Consider the following 22,004-nt stretch of genomic DNA (forward strand, 5'->3'; position numbering starts at 1 on the left):
TGTGACCCCCTGTTTGAGAACACCTGAATTCTAAAGTAATCTGTATCTGTTTAGCCTTGAACTACTTGTGCTTAATTCCTAGTTCAGTTTATGGGTTTTACACTGAGAAAATTAGGAAGAATACCCTTTTTGGGAATAATGAATATGGTGTACAAAATTCTGGAAAGTTTAAAAGAATGGAGGATTTGGTCTGTAATTAATAACTATGGTATTTTAAAAGAAATTGAACTCCAGCAGGGAAACGGATTGAAAGCACTGTCCTATTTTTTCTTTCAGCGGCCTCTTTATGTTCCAGGAGTACATGGCTTTACACAAATACTAAAGTGTTGGCTAACTGCATCTCGTCCCCCTCCCCCACTCACTACAGCTCCCCCCACATTGTTCCCATGTTAAAGTTCTTCCTTCTGTTTTAGTTTGGTTGACTTGGCAGCTCTTTCACTTCTGTTCCATGATTATTTCCTGTTCAGCAGCTTAGCTCATGCCGTTTGAATGTGCTTCTTAAGGAATGTTGAAGCCAAGTTGAGGGCCATTATCAACTGATCATTACAAACAGAGCTGAAGAGGTAAATGCAGACTTCAGGCTTGCTAAATCCATACAACTTTGTGTATCTGTTTTGCTATGTGACAAACTAAATGAACTATGAAGCTGTGCATGTGAGTGTTTTTCCTAGTTATTCAGTCATTTGCATGAAGAAATGACATGCTGTCTTTAATGTTATAGATTTTACTCAAACATGCTGCAGTTCTTTTTGATTTTGAAATGGGAAAAATTCAGATTCTTCTCAGCATACTGAGAAAAAGGGCATCTTTTGTGTTTTGCCTGGAAACATTTTAATAGTCTAAATATGTGACGGTTGGATATCTGTGACTTTTTGGTGGATACAGTATTCCAGAAATCCAGCTGTTGAAGCTTTTGTGAAGAGTAGGAAAATTATACAACTTTTTTGTTACAATTTAAATATTTGAGTTGAAAAATCTTAACTTCATATGAATGATCCATAATCGTTATTAATGTGTTCCTAATAGCCATTTGCCCTGCCTAAGGAAATGTGTTTCCTTGGACAATGATAAGCTACAATTAATATTAAACGAAATAGTGCACGGACTAAATTTAAGACTGTTATGAAAGAAAAAAAATCAAATAGGATATCAAGTGCATAAAATAAAGCCAGATGTATATTGAAAATGGGTAAAGAATCATACTTTGTATTGTAGCAATTAAGAAAACATTTTATATTCAACCTTCCAAGAATGGTAACATATGAATGTCTGAAATTTTTAATGGTTATAAAGTATGTTTAGAAGAAACTAAAGATTGAAAACCTGAGAGAGTTGAGTTGTAAACATCTTTAGAAGAGCAGAAAAGAAACCTACATTGCTGAAGTAGATCAGAGGTGCAGAAAACAAACTTGAAATTTCCCTTTGAACCAGAGGAGAATATGAAGTGGCACTCTGGCCTTAAATCCATCAGCTATTTTCCTCTGGAATCCGGAGTTCAAATGTGGCTTTTCTTAAATGAAATGTCTTTGCTTGCCTCAGTCTGCTCCATGGTAGATGTCTGTCCTCAAAACAAAAACACCTGCGTATGCACTTAGGGCTTTAAATCTGATATGAAATTGCAGGCATTCCACATTTGGTCTCCCACCTATTGGAAGCCCCAGGATGACTGGCTGTATTTGTATTCTGGGACAGTGGTATTTTTCCAACAAGAGCACTGGAAAAACCCTACTGGACTACTAAGTGTTTTGCCACTCTCTTGGTCTTCTGCCAGGAAGTCTTTGAGGACAAACTATTACACTAGTTGAGGGTTGTTTGAAAGTAAGAGCAACTTGCTTGCTTAGAGTGCTTAATAAGGGGTGCTGTCTTGAGGAAACACTGGTGAGATAAGACTCAAAGTCACTGAATTCTAGAATGGACTCGATGAAAGCGCATGAGTACCGATGCCGTTTGTCTCACCCATATTTTAAAAAATCAGTATGTCTAAGGGCTTATCCTTTTTGTTTTTTAAAAAAAAAGCTTTTTTTTGTTTTTGTTTGTTTGTTTTATCTCCGAGGGTAACTACTGTGTGTGAAAACGAGAAGTCTGGTGGCACCTTTAAAAGACTAACGGACTCCTCGTCGTTTTTGTGGATACAGACTAACACAGCTACCCTTCTGATACTGTGTGTGAGCTATCTTGAGGTAAAAGCACAGTGGAAGCAAGGCACTTCAGTGTTACCAGAAAGTGAGCTCATAGAGGTCAATCTGGTTGAACTTGGTGAGCTGATCTCTCAGTAAAACCAGAATGCCTTGTCTTCGCTGTGTGTTTACCTCAGAATAGCCCACATATGCATGTTAGTTTACCTAAGGTAAAAAACACATTTTTGGGCAGTAAAAACAAACTCTAAGACCGGTTGAGGATACCAAAACCTTTTTTCTAAATGTTGTGTTATACTACCACAGTGCCATATCTCTTACGATAAAGAAAAGTGTTGTTAACCTGGGAGGAAAATGCACTATGCCGAAGTTAGCCTGCCCCATACCTGCCACTGGACTATTCAGATTGTGATGAAAGATTCCCTCTGAGTAAGGCCCCCTGTGTCCTATGCAATTATGGGGCCATGCAAATTGGTGCATAGTGTACCTTCCGCGCCCCCTCCCTTCCCCCCCAGGCTGCAGTTTCCTGTTTGTGCTGCATAACTCCACCATTTTGCTGTTGCTGCTTCTGTGACATTTTGCCTACCTCTGCAAAGCTCCTAAAGTCAGATTGGAGATGAGGTAATAATAATAATTGGAGATATACCAATCTCCTAGAACTGGAAGGGACCTTGAAAGGTCATCGAGTCCAGCCCCCTGCCTTCACTAGCAGGACCAATTTTTGCCCCAGATCCCTAAGTGGCCTCCTCAAGGATTGAACTCACAACCCTGGGTTTAGCACGCCAATGCTCAAACCACTGAGCTATCCCTCCCCCCCCCAAGGGGTACATCTGGGTGTGCAGGCATTGTCCTATAATATTTTCAAGAAGCACAGGAAGACATGGGTACCTCCTGAGGTTCACAGGAGATTGGGGGGTGGGGCTGTTGGTAACCTGCATGGTGAGGATTGAGGAAGGGGAAGCAGCGGACCAAGGGGGCTAATGAAGGCAAAGAGGGATGCTTGGAAAATAAGTTACAAAGACTACATTAAAAGCTCATTAGTTGTAACTTAAAAATGTGTTTTGTGCATACAACCAAGTTTTAATAGTATGGTTGATGGTTATCAGGCCAATCTAAATTTTAATGCTTCCCCAAGTCCCTCTTACCCTTACTGGGTATGACTACACAGCAAAGAAAAACCCGCCGCTGGCCTGTGCCAACTGACTTAGACCTTAGGGGTGGTTCATTGCTTGTAGACTTCGGGCTTGAGCTGGGAACCCGGGTTCTGGGACTCTCCGAGGTGGGAAGGTCCCAGAGGCCAAGCTCCAGCCCAAGCCCGCAAGTCTATAAAGAAATGAAACAGCACCACAGCCCAAGCCCTGTGAGCCCAAGTCCAGTTGCTGTGTAGACATACCCACTGACACCTGGATTCCCAGTTAAAATTTCTCCTTGCCTTCCATGTACATCCTTGTGCACATAAACCCCTTTCTATGGACTTCTGTTGGATGGATACCTTCTCCAGCAAGCAGAACTGGTACATCACCTCCCTTTCACAGGTCTCTCTCTTTCTTCCTTCTTTGGTCTACTGCTGCTTTAAAATAATAAATCCAAGGTTCCTACCAAGAAATTTAGATCTGATGTGCTACATAAGACGTGAGGTTTTGATTCAAGGTCTTGTCTAGAATAGAGAAGAAGTCCTCTCTTTGCTTTCCTCCAATTCAGTTGTTACAGTAGAAGCTCAGAATTATGAACACCTCGTGTATGGGGGTTGTTTGTAACTCTGAACAAAATTTTTTGGTTCTTTAAAAAGCTTACAACTGAACATTGGCTTCATGCAGCTTTAAAACTACTATGAAGAGGAAAAATGCTGCTTTAAACCATCCTAATTTAAATGAAACAACTACAGAAACAGTTTAACTGTTTTTTAAACTTTCCCTTTATTTTTTAGTAGTTTAGGCTTAACACAGTACTGTACTGTATTTGCGTTGTTGTTTTTGTCTCTACTGCTGCCTGATTGCATATTTCTGGTTCCGAATAAGGTGTGTGGTTGACTAGTCAGTTCGTAACTCTGGTTCTTACTGTACAGGTTCTACTGTAGTTCTAGTTAAGCTAATTAGTAAAAACTCCACTTAATATCAGTGAAGACACAGTTTAATACATTCAGCTTGATTTATAGCAAGGTGAGTTATCACTTTGGCAAGACCCCAGGCTATAATTCAATCTGTTTAAATTGAACTACATTGAAAATACCACTGAATAACAATTGAGCAAAGTTAGCTCAATCAAGATAACTTGATTGAAAAAGCACCTGTTTTCCTTGGCTAGCCAAGGCCTAAGAGAGCAAATTGACATCCTACAAAAGAAGCCTGTTTGTGTCTCCTGTGAAATAGTGCAGATACTACTGATCATTTGATAGAGGTATGAGATAATAGGAGATGTGAAGGGCAAAATTTGGCTCCATAGGAATCTCCTAAAGATCATGATAATGGCTGCCAAAGCTCGGAGTTAGAATATTCTCAGGTCTGGCAAATAGATCTTTGGAAAGGTTGCCCCCATCTGAATCTTGGGGACTGAAATACATACAAGCCATATTGGGTCAATCTGATGGTCCATCTAGCCCAGGATCCTGTCTCTGAGAGTGGCCAGTGCCAGATGCTTCAGAGGGAATGAACAGAACAGGGCAATTTCAAGTCATAGGGCCACGTGGAGAATGGGGTCATGTCTTGGCTAATAGCCATTGATGGACCTATCCGCTGTGAATTTACTTAGTTCTTTTTTAAACCCAGTTATTGTTTTGTCCTTCACAACATCCCCTGGCAATGAGTTCCCCAGGTTGACTGTGTTGTGTGAAGAAGTACTTCCTTTTGTTTGTTTTTAAACCTGCTGTCTATTAGTTTCATCTGGTGACCCCTTATTCTTGTATTATGTGAAGGGGTAAATAACACTTCCCTATTTCCTTTCTCCATACCATTCATGATTTTTAAAATCATAGACCTCTGTCATTCCCTACCCTTTAGTCTGTCTTCTATGCTGAACAGCCCCTTTGTTCTCTCTCTCCTCACATGGAAACTTTCATAACTCTGATCATTTTTGTTACCCTTCTCTGCATCTTTTCCAATTCTAATATTGTGGGTTTTTTTAGATGAGACAACCAGAACTGCACACAGTATTCGAGGTGTGGTTACAATGGGCTTATATAGTGGTATGATATTTTCTGTTATCTATCCCTTTCCTAATGGCTCCTAGCATTGTTAGCTTTTTTTACTGCCGCTACACAGTGAATAGATATTTCTATGATAACTCCGAACTCTTTCTTTAGTGGTAACAGCTAATTTAGATCCCATCATTTTGTATGTATAGTTGGGTTTATTTTTTCCAGTGTGAATTACTTTGCACTTACCAACATTGAATTTTATCTGCCATTTTGTCACTGGGTCACCCACTTGCAACTCTTCACAGTCAGCTATCTTGAGTAATTTTGTATCATCTGCAAATTTTGCCACCTCATTATTCACCTCTTATCTTCCAGATCACTTACGAATATGTTGAACAGCACTAATCCCAGTACAGATTCTTTGGGGACCCTGTTATTTATCTCTTTTTGTTGTGAAAATTGAACATTTATTTCTAGTGGGTTTTTTTCTTTCTTTTGAACTATCATTGCAACCAGTTTGCCTGGTAATTAAGTTAGGCTATCTGGCCTATAATTGCCAGGATCACCTCTGGAGTCTTTTTATTTAAAAAAAATTTTTTTTTTAGATTAGGGTTGCATTAGCTGTCTTCCAATCATCTGGTACAGAGGCTGATCTAAGCTGTAAGTTACGTTCCACAGTTAGTAGTTCTGCAGTTTCATATCTGAGTTCCTTCAGAACTCTTTGATGAATACCATCTGATGCTGGTGACATATCGCTGTTAATCAGTTTGTTCCAAAACCACCTCTATTAACACCGCTGTCTGGGACAGTTTCTCTGATTTGTCACTTTAAAAGAAAGGCTCGGGTGTGGGGATCTTCCTCTACATTGAAGGCTGATGCAAAGAATTCTTTTGGCTTCTCTGCAATGGCCTTGTCTTCCTTGAATGATCTTTCAGTACATTGATTGTCCAGTAGCCCCACCTGCTCCTTGGCAGGCTTCCTGCTTCTGATAGATTTTAAAATAAAAATTACTGTTAATTTTTGTGCCATTAGCTCTTCAAATTATTTTTGGCTTGCCTTATATACTTTTATATGGGAGCAGAAAGCTCCATTTCACTGGGAGGAACAACATTGTGGCTCATAATGTTGTTTAGGTAAATCTTTTTCCTTGCCAGATGGCTGTCACTCATAGCCACATAGCTGCCTGGAAAGACTAAATTGGACTCTTTCCATAGCCTAATGTTCAAGATGTACCAAAATTTTTAGATAATCAAAAGAGTTCCCTTATTGCCTAACACTTCCTTGCTTACCAAGGAATTCTTTAATGTGCCCTGTATTCTGTCACATTCTGTTTTGGAGAAAGGGCCATTTCCCTTATTCTGTACATCAAATGATCCTTGCATCCGATCAGTGACGTATGGTCACTATACACCTGTCAATCTCAATAGAAAATTTAAGACAGTTGATCAACTCTCTTGCTTTTCTTTAGTAACGTTGTTCAGCTTCTCAGGACTAGACAAATATGTGATCTGAATCTGACTGAAATGCAGATTTCCAGTCTTGCACAGGACAGCTGTAGTCATATTTTCCCAAAAATAAATGTTAGGTGTAAAATATATGGACAGCATTTACTTTGAAATAAATCTCTTTAGGATTCTGAGAAGAGACTTTCCTTTTGAGTGATGTGTCAGTGTTTAGCTCTGCTTATTTCCTTTGAACCAAAAATCTTTTCATGTAGTTTTCAGACTTCAGGACACCTTTGGAATCATCTGATAGTCTTTTTGCCAGAAAATATGACTATTTATAACCAGATTGCACAGAAACTTACAGTGCAATTTGGTAGGGACAGAATGAAGGCAACAAGAAATCTAACCAAAAAACAAGCCGACCCAATAAAAAACAGTCAGACTGTTTTGTTTAGAGAAGTTAATCCTTCTTCTAAACATACCATCATAAATCATCTCCCAGTGCCTGATAGGTTTTCATTGCCAAGTTTGTTGTTCTGCTAGAACTTCCTATTTAAAATAAAAATGGAGAAGGTTTTAAAACAGCGGTTCACTAAAATGTAAATTAAATCTCATGGTACTTAAAATGGCTTCTAAACCATACAAATTAAGCTCCAAGATCCGGTTTATGACATTTTGTAACACACTGTGAAGTATTTTGACAGCTAAACTTCCCAAATGATTTCAGCTTATCCCCTCCTTTTAAAATAACCTTTCTTTTAAATATTAGTCTTCAAAGATCTAACATGAGAGTTTTGAAGGCTCTAAAGGGAATTAAGCACCCAACTTCATTAGGTTCCTTTGAAAATCCCAGCTCTACATATGTAGGAAAGACAACTAACTTTTTCACAAATACAAGTAGCAATTGAGGACTTCTGTGTAGGTATCTGTTTTAATTGGTCATTACTTTTATTTAACAGCTTTCATTTTCAGATAATACTTTTTCTCTGTGCCTTGGATATCACCACTATAAATGAAGGGTGTGGCCCTGTGTGTGTCAGTAAAATAGAGGGCAGCCAGTCTGAATAGAGGATATTTGAATCTGACATTCCCTCTTCCACAGGCTCTCACTGCAAGGTCCAGTCTGTTCTTGCTTTGCTCCTAGAAGCAGCTGATGCCCCAAGTAGGCCTTCCATACATACTAAACTGCAGCTTGGTCCATGCAGTTGTAGAGGGTGAGGGGAGCCAAAGCGTCAAACACTATGAGAGCAGGAGCACTGAATTTACAGAAATCTACTTCTATCCTTCCTGACAGCAATTCTGTTCACTGTAATCAGCAGACAGCTCTGAGATCGACCACAGTAAGTCTCCATTGGAAACAGTGTGCTTGTCTCACTGAAGGCACCACCCTTTCCTGAAACCCCACAGGGACCCTGACACCAGTGACTAAGATGGCAACATTTAACTTGTTGAGGCATAGGAGTCCTCAGATATACCTCTTAGGAAAGAGTCTGTTCTTCTCTTAGCACTTAGCTATGTTGTAGCCTGTAGGTGTATGTGGCCTTCCTGCACTGAGATGCCTACAACAAATTCCATGAGAGAAGCTAAGACTTCCTCTGTAAAGAACATCACCATCTTCCAAAGTGTTCCTGGGAAAAGTTCTCTTGGTTCATATTTCCATCTATAAGTTGTTTTAAAATAGGCTGTGCCATTTCAGATGCTGACATCAACCTACCAATAACCTCTGGAAAACCGTAATCTGGAACCAAATATCCATGAGCTCTGGCTATTCAGTCCTAAAGTAAATGCTTTAATGAGTGTATCCCTTTATGATTCCAGGGGGGCAGTCAGCATCAAGGAGCTGGGTGGCTCTTGGAGCTCTACACAATGGCATATGGCTGCTATCTGGTGGCTAATGAAGATCTATCTTTTGGGTTTGTCATGGTTGCCACCACTCAATAAGGAAATGTGGATGAGACACAGTCCTTTGAGAATCCACCCAGGAAAAGACAAACAAGTCCTTAATAGAAAAGAATTTATATTAAAGAAAAAAAAAAAAGTAACTGGTCTCTAAATCAGAAGAAGAAACCATACAGGGTCTAAATTAATCTCTCTCTGAGAGAATTCCCCCCCTTTCTCAGTAAAAGCAATATCAGCAAACAGGAATAATAATTTCCTTTTTACAACACACACACACAAATGTAAAAAAAAAAAAAAAAGAAAAGACTAATTTCTATACTTAACTTACTATATAATAGTAGAAAGAAACTACTCAGAGAACTTTTGAGACTGGTCTCTCTTTTAGATCCAAAAAAGCTCTGAAGCAAAACAGGAACACAGACAAAGGCTTCCCTCCACAGAGATATGAAAATAATCTGTTTCTGTTTGTCTGGTCAGGTGTGGTCAGGTACATCAGGTACTGCATGTTAACCCTTTACAGGTAAAAGAGACCTTAACCCTGATCTGTTTATTTATGACAGGGTTCACCAAGACAGTCTGCAGAAGCCTATCTAAATGCATGTTGGCTATTAGAAGTTTCACTTATTTTAATATTGTCGCAGCACTGAGGGACCCTTTAGGGCTTAATCTATTCAAATTGGGTGAGTGGGAGGAATAACTTCTATCCCAGAATACAGGAAGAGCTGGCACATGAGATTGTCTGGTATATACGAGTGTTAGAAGTCTAAATAATAAAATGGGTGAATTTAGAGTGCCTTGTATTAAATGAGGATGTTGATATAATAGGCATAACAGAAACTTGGTGGAATGAGGATAATCAATGGGACACAATAATACCAGGGTACAAAATATATCTGAAGGATAGAAGAGGTTGTGCTGGTGGGGGAGTGGCAGTATATGTGAAAGAGTAGAATCAAATGAAGTAAAATTCGCTAAATGAACCAAACTGTACCATAGAATCTCTATGGATAGTAATTCCATGTTCTAATAAGCATTTAGCAGTAGGGATATATTACCGACTACCTGACCAAGATGGTGATAGTGACTGTGAAATTCTCAGGGAGATTAGAGAGGCTATTAAAATAAAATAATAATAATGGAGATTTCAGCTATCCCCATATTGACTAGATATATGTCACCTCAGGACAGGATGCAGAGAGAAAGTTTCTTGATACCTTAAATGATTGCTTCTTGGAGCAGCTAGTCCTGGAATGCACATGAGGAGAGACAATTCTTGATTTAGTCCTAAGTAGAGCACAGGATGTGGTCCAAGAGGTGAATATAGCTGTAACTCTTGGTAATAGAGACCATAATATAAATATCCCTGTGGCGGGGAAAACACCACAGCAGCCCAACACTGTGGCATTTAATTCCAGAAAGGGGAGCTACACACAAATGAGGAGGTTAGTGAAACAGAAATTAAAAGGTACAGTGCCAAAAGTGAAATTCCTGCCAGCTGCATGGAAACTTTTAAAAGACACTACAATAGAGGCTCAAATTAAATGTATACCCCAAATTAAAAAACATAGTAAGAGAACCAAAAAAGTGGCACCGTGGCTAAATAACAAAGTAAAAGAAGCAGTGAGAGGCAAAAAGGCATCTTTTAAAAAGTGGAAGTTAAATCCTAGTGAGGAAAATAAAAGGAGCATAAACTCTGGCAAATGAAGTGTAGAAATATAATTAGGAAGGTCAAAGAGTTTGAAGAACATCTAGCTAAAGACTAAAAAATTAATAGCAAATCATTTTTTAAGTAAATCAGAAGCAGGAAGCCTGCTAAACAACCAGTGGTGCCACTGGATGATCGAGGTGCTAAAGAGTCAGCATCGTGTCTGTAGTAAAAATTTTGAGGTCTGTAGTAATTTTTCAAAAAATTGAAAGACATAAGCCCCTCAAATATCTGTCACTAAGTATGGTAATTTTGTCAAATGTCCATCGCGCAACATGGTGGTGTCAACAATAAAGCCATTGTGAAGAAACTAAATTAATTCTTTCCATCGGTCTTCATGGCTGAGGATGTGAGGGAGATTCCCAGACCCGAGCCATTCTATTTAGGTGACAAAACTGAGGAACTGTCCCAGATTAAGGAGTCATTAGAAGACAAATTGATAAACTAAACAGTAATCAGTCACCAGGACCAGATGGTATTCACCCAAGAGTTCTGAAGGAATTCAAATGTGAAATTGAAGAACTATTAAATGTAGTCTGCAACATTTAAATCCGCTTCTGTACCAAATGACTAGAGGATAGCTAATGTGACGCCAATTTTTTTAAAAAGCTCCAGAGGTGATCGTGCCAATTAGAGGCCGGTAAGCCTGACTTCAGTACTGGGCAAACTGGTTAAAACTATAGTCAAGAACAAAATTGTCAGACACATTAATGAACATAATTTTTGGGAGAAGAATCAACATGGTGTTTGTAAAGGGAAATCATGCCTCACCAATCTGCTAGAATTTTTTGAGGAGGTCAACAAGCATGTGGACGAGGGGGATCCAGTGGATATAGTATACTTAAATTTTCAGAAAGCCTTTGACAAGGTCCCTCACCAAAGGCTCTTATGCAAAGTAAGCGGTCAAGAGGGAAGGTCCTCTCATGGATTGGTAACTGGTTAAAAGCTAGGAAACGAAGGATAGGAATAAATGGTCCGTTTTCAGAATGGAGAGAGGTAAATAGTGGTGTCCCTCGGCGGTCTGTACAGGGACCAGTCCTATTCAATATATTCATAAATGATCTGAAAAAAGGAGTAAACAGTGAGGTGGCAAAATTTACAGATGATACAAAACTACTCAGGATAGTTAAGTCCCAGGCAGACTGTGAAGAGCTACAAAAGGATCTCTCAAAACTGGGTGACTGGGCGACAAAATGGCAGGTGAAATACCCTGTTGATAAATGCAGAGTAATGAACATTGGAAAACATAATCCCAAATGTATATACAAAATGATGGGGTCTAAATTAGCTGTAAAAAAGAGATCTTGGAGTCGTCATGGATAGTTCTCTTAAAACATCGACTCAATGTGCAGTGGCAGTCCAAAAAGTGAACAGAATATTGGGAATCATTAAGAAAAGGGTTGATAATAAGGCAGAAAGTATCATATTGCCTATATATAAATCCATGGTATGCCCACATCTTGAATACTGTGTGCAGATGTGGTCACCCCAACTCAAAAAAAAGATGTATTGGAATTGGAAAAGGTTCAGAAAAGGGCAACAAAAATGATTAGGGGTATGGAACAGCTTCAGTATGAGGAGAGATTAATAAGACTGGGACTTTTCAGCTTGGAAAAGAGATGACTAAGGGGGAATATGATTGAGGTCTAAAATCATGACAGGTGTGGAGAAAGTAAATAAGGAAGTGTTATTTACTCCTTCTCATAACATAAGAACTGGGGGCCACCAAATGAAATTAATAGGCAGCAGGTTTAAAACAAACAAAAGGAAGTATATCTTTACAACACAGAGTCAACCAGTGGAACTCTTTGCCAGAGGATGTTGTGAAGGCCAAGACTATAACAAGATTCAAAAAAGAACTAGATAAATTCGTGGAGGATAGGTCCATCAATGGCTATTAGCCAGGATGGGCAGGGATGGTGTCCCTACCCTCTGTTTGCCAGAAGCTGGGAATGAGTAACAAGGAATGGATCACTTGATGATTACCTGTTCATTCCCTCTGGGGCACCTGGCATTGGCTACTGTTAGAAGACAGGATACTGGGCTAGATGGACCTTTGGTCTGACCCAGTATGACCGTTCTTATGTATATTTATTAAAAATCCTTGCTATCTATTTGGGGGGTGACACCATATGACTAGTGAATACCGTAGTTACCTATATTTAAGAAAAGGGGAAAAGAGTGGTCCAGGCAGTTAGATCTGTTAGTCTGACCTCAATAGTGTGGAAGGCTTTAGAACAAATTGTGTGAAAGAATAATTAAATTAATGAAGTAAATGGAAAAGGGGGTGTAATGCCAGAGTGGGTTTACCAAAGGTTGATCATGCCAGACTAACCTGATTTCCTTCTTTAAGGCGATAACTGTTTTTTCCAGATAAGGGAAATTCAGTTGATCCAATATACTTGAACTTCAGTAAAGCATTTTACATGGAACTGCATGGGAAATTTAACTAAATTTTAGGTGATGGGGATTAGCACAAGATTTAAGATGTGTGCAAAGACCTGGCTAAAGGGAGATGGCAACAGGTTATGCTGATAAGTGAATGGTCAGATGGTGGTTGCCAGTGGAATTCCTCAAGGACTGGTCTTGGGACCACTCTTATTTAATTTTTTATAAATTAGCATGGCACAAAAAGTTGGAATGTGCTAATGAAATTTGCTGATGATACAAAGTTAGGAGGCATCATTACGGTCATCCAAGTTTTCCTGAATAATGTTCCACTCACCCTTTGTATTGAGTAACAAAAATGGGATGAAATTCAGTATTCAAAGTGAAAGGTCATGCACATGTTAAGACTTTCTAATATAAGCTGGGAACTCATCATTTGAAAGCAACTGAGGAGGAGAGAGTCCTGGGTGTGTGGGTCGATCACAGGATGACTATGAATCACCAGGGTGATGTGGCTGGAAAAAAGGCAAATGTGATATGTCAGATGATGCATTTCCAGTAGAGAGAGAGAGAGACAAGTATTAATGCCATTGTATAAGGCACTGATAAGACTTCATTTGGAATATTGTGTACAATTCTGGTCACCCATGTTCAAGAAAGATTAATTGAAACTGGAAGAGGTGCAGAGAAGAGCTGCTAGGATGCCCAGGGAAATGGAGAAGAAACTGGAAGAGATTTGCTTGTTTAGCCTGGCAAAACAAAGGCTGAGAAGGGGGTATGATTGCTCTTTATAAATACATTGGGGGGGAGCATGGCAGGAAGGTAAACACTGGAGCGGTGAATAGCTGTTTAAGCTAAAGAATAGTGCTGTCACGAGAACAAATGGATATAAACTAGCTATGAGCAAGTTCAGGCTGGAAATTAGAAGAAAGTTTCTAACCATCAGAGGAATGAGGTTCTGGAACAGCCTCCCAATAGAAGTTATGGAGACAAATTAGTTTTGAGAGAGCCGGACAAATTTATGAGTGCAATGATAAGGCTGCTTATAATGATGTGGTGCAGGGCTCAGCAGCCCCAGGGGTCCCTTGTGGTTTATATCTTATGTTCCTAAAATCACATGCTTCAGCTGATAACCTATAGGGGTCAGGAAGGGATTTCCCTCCCTTCTCCCCCACCCCACCCCCCAAATGTATTTTTTTTTAATCTCCTTCCCCTGAAGAATCAGGGATCGCCCCAGTTGGGGATAAGCACCAACCCACCCCAATCAGTGTCCCAAGATGGTACCGACCATTCTCTCTCTGAGGTTGACTGGTTCTTGCCTGTATGCTCAGTGTCTGACTGATTGCCATATGTAGGGTCAGAAAGTAAACTTCCCCCAGGTCAGATTGGCAGTGACAATGGGATTTTTTCACCTTCCTCTGTAATGTAGGGTGCAGGTCACTTGTTGGGATCATCCGGCTATATTTCATTTAATCAATTTCCTGCCATTGCAGGGGCCTTGGGCACTAGTGCACCTTGGTGCCTTCTGTTCTCTGCCTGTGGCTCATGATGATCTCATCTCCTGTGGGCTGTAATATTTTCGTCTAATTTTGATTGGTGGGTTTAATGTGCATGTGTAGGTGACCTGAGATATACAGGTCAGACTGGATGATCTGGTGATTCCTTCTGGGCATAAACTCTGACTCATGGATCAGGACCCCATTGTGATCGATGCTGTACAAATAGAACAAAAAATGCTCCCTACCCGATAGAGTTTACATTCAAAATATAAGACAAGACAACCGTTGGTATAAACGGAAAACAACAAGGCGACAATGAGACATTATTAGTCAGCATTGGTCATAGGACACTAGTGGCCTTAGCGCTCTGAAATTTTTTGTAGGCATCACGGAGAAGGAGAGTTTTAAGGAGGGATTTGAGGAAGGATGATGATAATACTTTGTAGTTGCTTATAGGGAGCTCAGCCCAAGTGCAAGGTGCCACAGAGAAAGAATGAAGGTGCTTGTCTGAAAATTTAACAAGCTAAGTGTTTAAAATTTAAAATGTATAGAAATCTGCTCAGCACAGATACCACTACATTTGTTTGTTGACATTTTTGGGAGGTGAGGCGAGTGGGGGAGAATAATAAAACTAAGGTTGACATTTTCAAAGATGCTGAATTCCTTTAGTTTCCTAACTTCTATGGGCTTTCAATGGTAGTTGAGAGCCTGACTCCTTTTTAGGTGCTTTTGAAATCTCAACAAGACACTTATAACCACCACAACCCTCTAAAACACAAACTGTGTTAATCCAGTGGTTATTACTTCAGGGAAGGCCTGAGAAGAACAGATGGACCTTCAACTATGCCTCAAAAATCAATGGACTTGGGCTTTGTAGCACCAGTGTGGTGAAATTTAATTGAAAAGTAAGAGGCAATCCACTGAGCACACTGCTGTTAGCATTCAGTATTCAGTCATTTTTCAAACACTGCTTGTCTCTCTCCGGAGCCACATGGGCAGCCTCAAAAAAATGGTTACACTGTGGTTGATAGGGCTCCGGGTGAAGTTCTTGGGAGCTGGAGGTCCTTGACTGTAGCTGACTACCTCCTGCCACAAAACAGGAGATAAGTTTGCTTTGCTATCTTTTGGTCACAGTGTGAGGCCCATGTGCCTGCATGTTTCTTCCCACATAACATCAGCTACATAATCCGAGAACTTTCCCCAGAATACTCAAAGGGTATAATCAATGAAGTGACAGTGAAGGGGGTCACCAGTACAAAAGTTTGAGAACCACTGATTTAAGCAAATGCATAATAATAAGAGATATACCAATCTCCTAGAACTGGAAGGGACCTTGAAAGGTCATTGAGTCCAGCCCCCTGCCTTCACTAGCAGGACCAATTTTTGCCCCAGATCCCTAAGTGGCCCCCTCAAGGATTGAACGCACAACCCTGGGTTTAGCAGGCCAATGCTCAAACCACTGAGCTATCGCTCCCCCTGATGCAGGAAATCATCAGTTGCTATCACGGACAAGATTAAGAGGCAGAACATTTCTACCCAGAGGATCTCTAAGTGGGTTTTGGAGTGCATCACACTCTGTCAAGTATAGGATGTGCCTATGCTCCACGGGCTATGAGCCCATTTTATGAGCGCGCAAGCATCAACTACAACTGTGCGCCATGAAGTGCCACTCACTTACATATGAAGGGCGGTCACATGGAGTTTGGTGCACATCTTTTCCTCACCGTATGCACTGGTGTAAGACTCTGCGGTGGATGCCTCATTCAGTGTGGCTGCCCTTTGTTCCACAGTTCCATCATCTTCCTCGCACTCTCCTCCTGACTAGGTACTGCTTGTCAGTCACACTCAGTGGAATACAATAGGGACTGTGACTCAAGAAGAGGAGATTACTTACCTGTAACTGGATATTCTTCAAGATGTGTGGTCCCTATGTGTATTCCAAACCTGCCTTCCTCATCCTCTGCTATGGATCTGGTGGATTTGTGGTGGAGAAGGAACTGAGGGCACGGTTGGTCCGCCCCACCCTTTATCATCTCAGTTGATATCATGAGTCGAAACTAGGGTGCATGCACAGACCAACGGACATTACTACTTTTAAAAAGCTTTGGCTTTGGGCACATGGTGCATGTGCATAAGCCTTGGTGGAATACGGATAGGGACCACACATATCAAAGAACCTCCAGTTACAGGTAACCTCTTTCTATTAGAGCACACAAGCTGATGAACAAAATTCTAGTTGTTTGGCTTTAAGAAGATTACATTTGAACGATTGCATACATCAGAATGCTGAAACACAGTTATAAATGTTTTTAAATGTACTCAGAATTCAATAGCTTGACCCTTTCTAATCTTTGTCTACAGGGCTCTTCTAGTTTTATTTAGTTTCTTGCAGTCATGGGAGCTGTACAAGACCTTAGGTACAGATTTAGGTGTTCTCCTTAAGTATTAAACTGCCTCTCGTAGTGTTGCTGCTCTGTTTTTGTTTTTGTAGGTTGTGAGGATATTATTGCTGAGAGCATCTCACTAGACACTTTAATTGCCATTCTCAAGTGGAGTTCTCAGCCATACGGCTCCAAGTGGGTACACCGCCAAGCATTGCATTTCCTCTGTGAGGAGTTTACCCAGGTCATGACTTCAGATGTCTTTTATGAACTGAGCAAGGACCACCTGCTGACTGCTATCCAGTCTGACTATTTACAGGTAAATGTTTAATTACTTGTCATTCAAAAAGTAGCTAATTATGTTTTGAAGCTGTAGTGTACATTTAGCAGAAGCATTCAGAGTGAATAAAATCTTAAATCTTTCTAAATGGGAACAATAGATATTAATATGTTTGTGGGTTTGTGTGCGCAGAATAAAGCTTTTTCTCTTTCACTCACATATACACAAAAACCACAGTAGAGGAACTGATTAAGGAAAGTACCATGTTTTCTTGACTTAAAACGCTACCTAAAATGGCTGTATAAACTGTTGCTTGAAAGCCTAAGAGTAGTCTAGAAACTGCTGCAAATTATTTTAAGTGAAACAGTTCTAGGTTAAACTTTTGCCTTGCCTCTTAAGGTTTTTGTGGAAATTGCAGAGTCTCATTTTTGCTGCTTTGATGTATAATGTATGTGAAAGAGTTATTTTGGTTTGTTTAAACATACTGCTTATTTTTTTACCTTAGAAATATTAATAATGATTACACCGATTTTCCATGAGGATGTATACTGTTTGCTCTTAAACCTTTCTTGAAGGGGCAGAAGTGTTGAAACTTTAATATATGGCCTTTCTCCAAAATGCTCATTAGTAATTTAAATTAAATGTTAACAAAAACTAACAAAAAACTTGATTTGAAGAGTCTTAATAAAAGTCTCTCCTTTCACTCTTCAACTCCTGTGATGTGGCCATTTAACTAGTTTTCCATTTATCAGGTTCTGTGTAGCCTGGAAGGCTCTAATGAACTATGAACTTCTTTCAACAAGTTGAAAAAATTATCATGGATGGCATAAGCCCACCTCTCTTTCCTTTCCAAATCACCTTTTTTAAACAGCAAAGATTAGTCACTCAGACAAACCTTTATTTTTGTACTTTCCCACCTGTCTGTGTTTTCTCTTTCTTCTCAAAGTAGTTATGTTTGCAGTCTGGCTGAATGTATGAGCTAAATCTAGAATCCAAATGACGTAAGTGCCATTCTGTGGCAATGATGTTCAGCCAGTAATGCACTTAGCCTCCGTGTCCTTCCTTCCCTTCTCATTTACAGATTCTGCTGATTCAAGCCAAAGCCCCTCACAATTTCATAGTGGTATGCTGTAGATGCCTGGAATAATTTCAGTAGCTTCTATGGCTTGATAAAAGTGCCAATAAATCATGATTAAGAAAGAATTTTCTCGTGGCCCCAGACTGCTAGTTCTTGTAGTTTGGCCTTTTGGCATCCTAGAAATAGATAATAGGCAAAGAGTAATGGCTATACTACACCACACAAGTGATCCATGAGTAACAGAGCTGGTTAGATGTCTTTTAACTGAATGTTTTAAATCAGAAAATATGTTAAAACTAAGACTTTTTTTGCAGAAACATATTGGTTTCAATTAGAAGATTTGTCATGTGTAGGATGGAATTTCTGGTCAAAACTAGAGAGACAGACACTTACTGTATAGTTGACTGGTTAGGGCATTTTCTTGGGATATTTTAAAACCAGGTTCAGATCTCTGTCTGAATTAGGCAGAGCAGGGACTTGAACCTGAGTCTCCCACATCAGAGATGAGTGCCCTATGCGTGTGTGCGTCGGAGTAAGTAAGTAAAATGTATTCTGATGTGTAATAAATACAATTTTTTTTTCATGTTTTTGGACCAGCCCTAGTTAGTAAGCTTCTGAGACTTGGGAGATATGTTGAAGCAGTTATGCTAATGGTCTGCCTCTCTAACACCTTAGTCTTAGTAGAAAGGTTGTACCTGCAGGGCAAAATTTAAGAACTTGAGAGTGAAACCATCCAGGCCATGTCCTAGAAGCTTCAGTTCTGCAGCACAAATCTGTCATGTCAGACAGTCTTTACATTGGGTGTTACCAGGGCAACTGGGGGCAGACCAGATCTTTTTCTCTGAGCCTGGACTTAGAACCGCACCTCAGGAAGAGCTCTCCAGAATTCTACGCCTCTAAACGGCAGACACAGCAATTTCCAGGTCTCCCTCCTTAGCAGAGCTTTCAAAAGATGTTTAACTAATGTCTTGGTTTCTTCAGTGACTTCAAGGTATTCCTCAAAACTACAAAAAAAAAGGGGGGGGGGAAACAATGTGTTCTGGCTTTCTGAGGAGGGTTTGAAAGACAGCAGCTCTTCTCCCTTCCCCAACCTCAGAAATGACAGATGGAGACAACAGGCCAAAGGAACCCAGCTCGCAGCTGGAGTATGGGCAAGATCCACACCAACGGACTCGAACAGGCCACAGTAAAACCAGCTCCCAGTAGGCATGGGACAAGGTCTCTGAGCAGTGCTTCAGGATTGGCCCTTACCTGGGAGTGGACCACTTCAGAAAAGGAGGCTTGAAATAATCAGAGAACTGTATGGAGTAGAACTCACTCATTGCTCCAGAGACACATTTATTCTTTCCCCAAAGTAAATTAAAATAAGCCAACATAATTAAGATCTTTGTTACCATCAAATGATGCAGGTTGCAATAGTCCATCTCCTGCTCATTGGAACGGTAGCACCAGTTCCATGGAGAGACAAATATTTTGGTAAGGTCACACAATAATTCTTTGTGGTACAAAATAAAACAATGGCATGCAGCCCATTTAAGATCTCAGGTCTTAGCTCTACAAGGAGCTATAAATTCCAAATGGAAATACTGAAATCTATCATTACAGAATTATCTTACCAGAGTTTCAGAATATGAAAACAAACTCCTGGAATCTAGTGAATATATATGATTGGGGAGAGTCACTCAAAGAAGGGAAGCTGAGAGAGAGGAACTATGGTCACTTGTTCTAAAATGGTGATAAATGCTCTACTAGTATCTTAGAGGAAATTTATAAATTATGTCTATGTATATATCACTTGAGGTTTAAATATTGGCATTACAAGAAAGACACATATGGGCCAAGTTGACTGAAGCAAAGGACGTTGTAGTGTTTTTACAAGATTCCCCAACCATGGAGCTCAAGGCCAACACTTCTTGGAAAGACAAGTCAGTGACTGCAGGCATATTTCACTGTAAGAAACCCATTCCTAATCATTGTCGCATAACAGATTCCCGAGTATCACCAATCTTAACAAACCTCTCACAATATTAAGATTCATGTCATGATCTTGATCTGTGTAATACAAATCCTAATAAAACCAACTTTCAGCTTCAGTTTGTATGTCCCTTCCTCTTCTCACTAAAACTATCTTGCCTGTTCACCACCTTTTTTCCCAGGGGGTTTTAGAGCTTGCCATGCTTCAGTGAAAATCTGTTATATGTTCTATCAAACATGGTGGTTCCGTGTACTAGCCAGGCCTCCATCCCCACTTCCTCCTGTAATAAGTGGTGATATTGTCCTCCTGGATGAATCCAAACATCCTAGGGAAGTAAAATTCATGTTAGATGTGAACAGAGCTTACAGGGGGTAAAACTCCTCTCACTACCATGCACACACTGTGAAAACAGCAGCCATTTAACCGGCAAAAAGATCACACGCTTTATGATGAGACCTCCCACCCGCACTTTCTCAAACACTATATAGTTGACATCTTCAGTCCTCCTGATGCAACGTTTTGTAGAAAAGATGTTACAGAACAGGATGCCCCAGTAACCCACAAGTTCATCTTCAATCCTGTGTGGGTAAATTGAATCCTCTCTCCCTTCTGCTTTCTGCATCCCATTGTGAAGACTGACAGAAAGGGAACTGAGAGAGGTAAAATTCTATTACTTGTGAATTTTCATTCTAGGACTGTCCTTTAGAAGGTTGGTATATGTCCAGGGTATTTTCTTGCTATTGCTCTCAAGTACTTTGAAAGGGAAGAATGTGTTCCTCCAGGAAATCCCTAAATTTCATGTCATGGCTATGCTTCAAATGGTTTGAGTTTAATAGTGCTTTTGAGCTTCTATATAATTAAGTTCCAAAGTTGAAAAATACTATAATTCTGGAGAGTTCCTTTTGTGGGGTGATCCTAAATTCAGGCTTTGAGCAGAGATCTGGTCTGTTCCTAGTTGCCATGCAGATGGAGAATGCCCACTGTGAAGACTGACATGGAGGGTTCTAGAATGAAAATTCGCAGATAAGATGCAATTTTCCCTTTTAAGCTTACAGATCTTGTTTTTGAAGATCACATTCATGTCTGTCACTGGGGACATACTAAGAAAATTATATTTTTAAAAAGTAATATACAGGATTGTTGTAGGGTTACCACATTTGAAATGCAAAATAAATGTATCCCCACCCCACAAGGCAACTTCGCACCCCCCACAATCCCCTTCAACAGCCTCTTATAGTATTTAGAGAGAGAGAACACATAAGATTGATAACATAATTTTCTTTTTTAAACTGCAGAAGTGGGAACACTGCAGCATCTTTACCTGGACACTAGGGCTGTCAAACAATTTTTAAAAATTAATCTCAATTGTGAGTAGGGCTGTGGATTAATCCCAATTAACTTATGCGATTAACACAAAAAATTAACTGTTATTAAAAAAAATTATCGCGATTAATCATGCTGTTAAACAATAGAATACCAATTTAAATGTATTAAATATTTTGGATGTTTTTCTACATTTTCAAATACATTGATTTCTATTACAACATAATACAAAGTGTACAGTACTCACTTTATATTATTTTTATTACAAATATTTGCACTGTAAAAATGATAAAAGAAAAAAGTATTCTTCAATTCATCTCATACAAGTACTCTATCATGAAAGTGTAACTTGCAAATGTAGAATTTTTTTGTTACATTGTTTTGTTTTTGAGTGCAGTTATGTACAACTTTAGAGCCTACAAGTCCACTCAGTCCTACTTCTTGTTTAGCCAATCGCTAAGACAAACAAATTTGGTTACATTATGGGAGATACTTCTGACTGCTTCTTATTTACAGGGTCACCTGAAAGTGAGAACAGGCATTCGCATGGCACTTTTGTTGCCAGAGTTGCAAGGTATTTATGTGCCAGATATGCTAAACACTTGTATGCCCCTTCATGCTTCAGCCACCATTCTGAAGAACATGCTTCCAGGCTGATGATGATCGTTTAAAAAAAAAAATGTGTTAATTAAATTTGTGACTGAACTCTTTGGGGGAGAATTGTATGTCCCCTGCTCTGTTTTACCCGCATTCTGTTATATAT

The 22,004-nt window shown here is 39.7% G+C and overlaps 1 protein-coding gene across 9 annotated transcripts in view; it reads left to right on the forward strand.

The window, feature by feature from the left end:
* Positions 1–22,004, forward strand: part of BTBD7 (BTB domain containing 7) — a 103,638-nt gene that overhangs the window by 58,979 nt on the left and 22,655 nt on the right. For all 9 annotated transcript variants that reach the window (XM_039536771.1, XM_039536772.1, XM_039536770.1 and 6 more), the window contains one exon: positions 16,696–16,904. In XM_039536771.1, coding sequence (XP_039392705.1) covers positions 16,696–16,904 — 209 coding nt within the window. The remainder of the gene's footprint in view (positions 1–16,695; positions 16,905–22,004) is intronic.

Source organism: Mauremys reevesii, linkage group 4 (genome assembly GCF_016161935.1).
Source record: "Mauremys reevesii isolate NIE-2019 linkage group 4, ASM1616193v1, whole genome shotgun sequence".
Classification (NCBI taxonomy): Eukaryota; Metazoa; Chordata; order Testudines; family Geoemydidae; genus Mauremys; species Mauremys reevesii.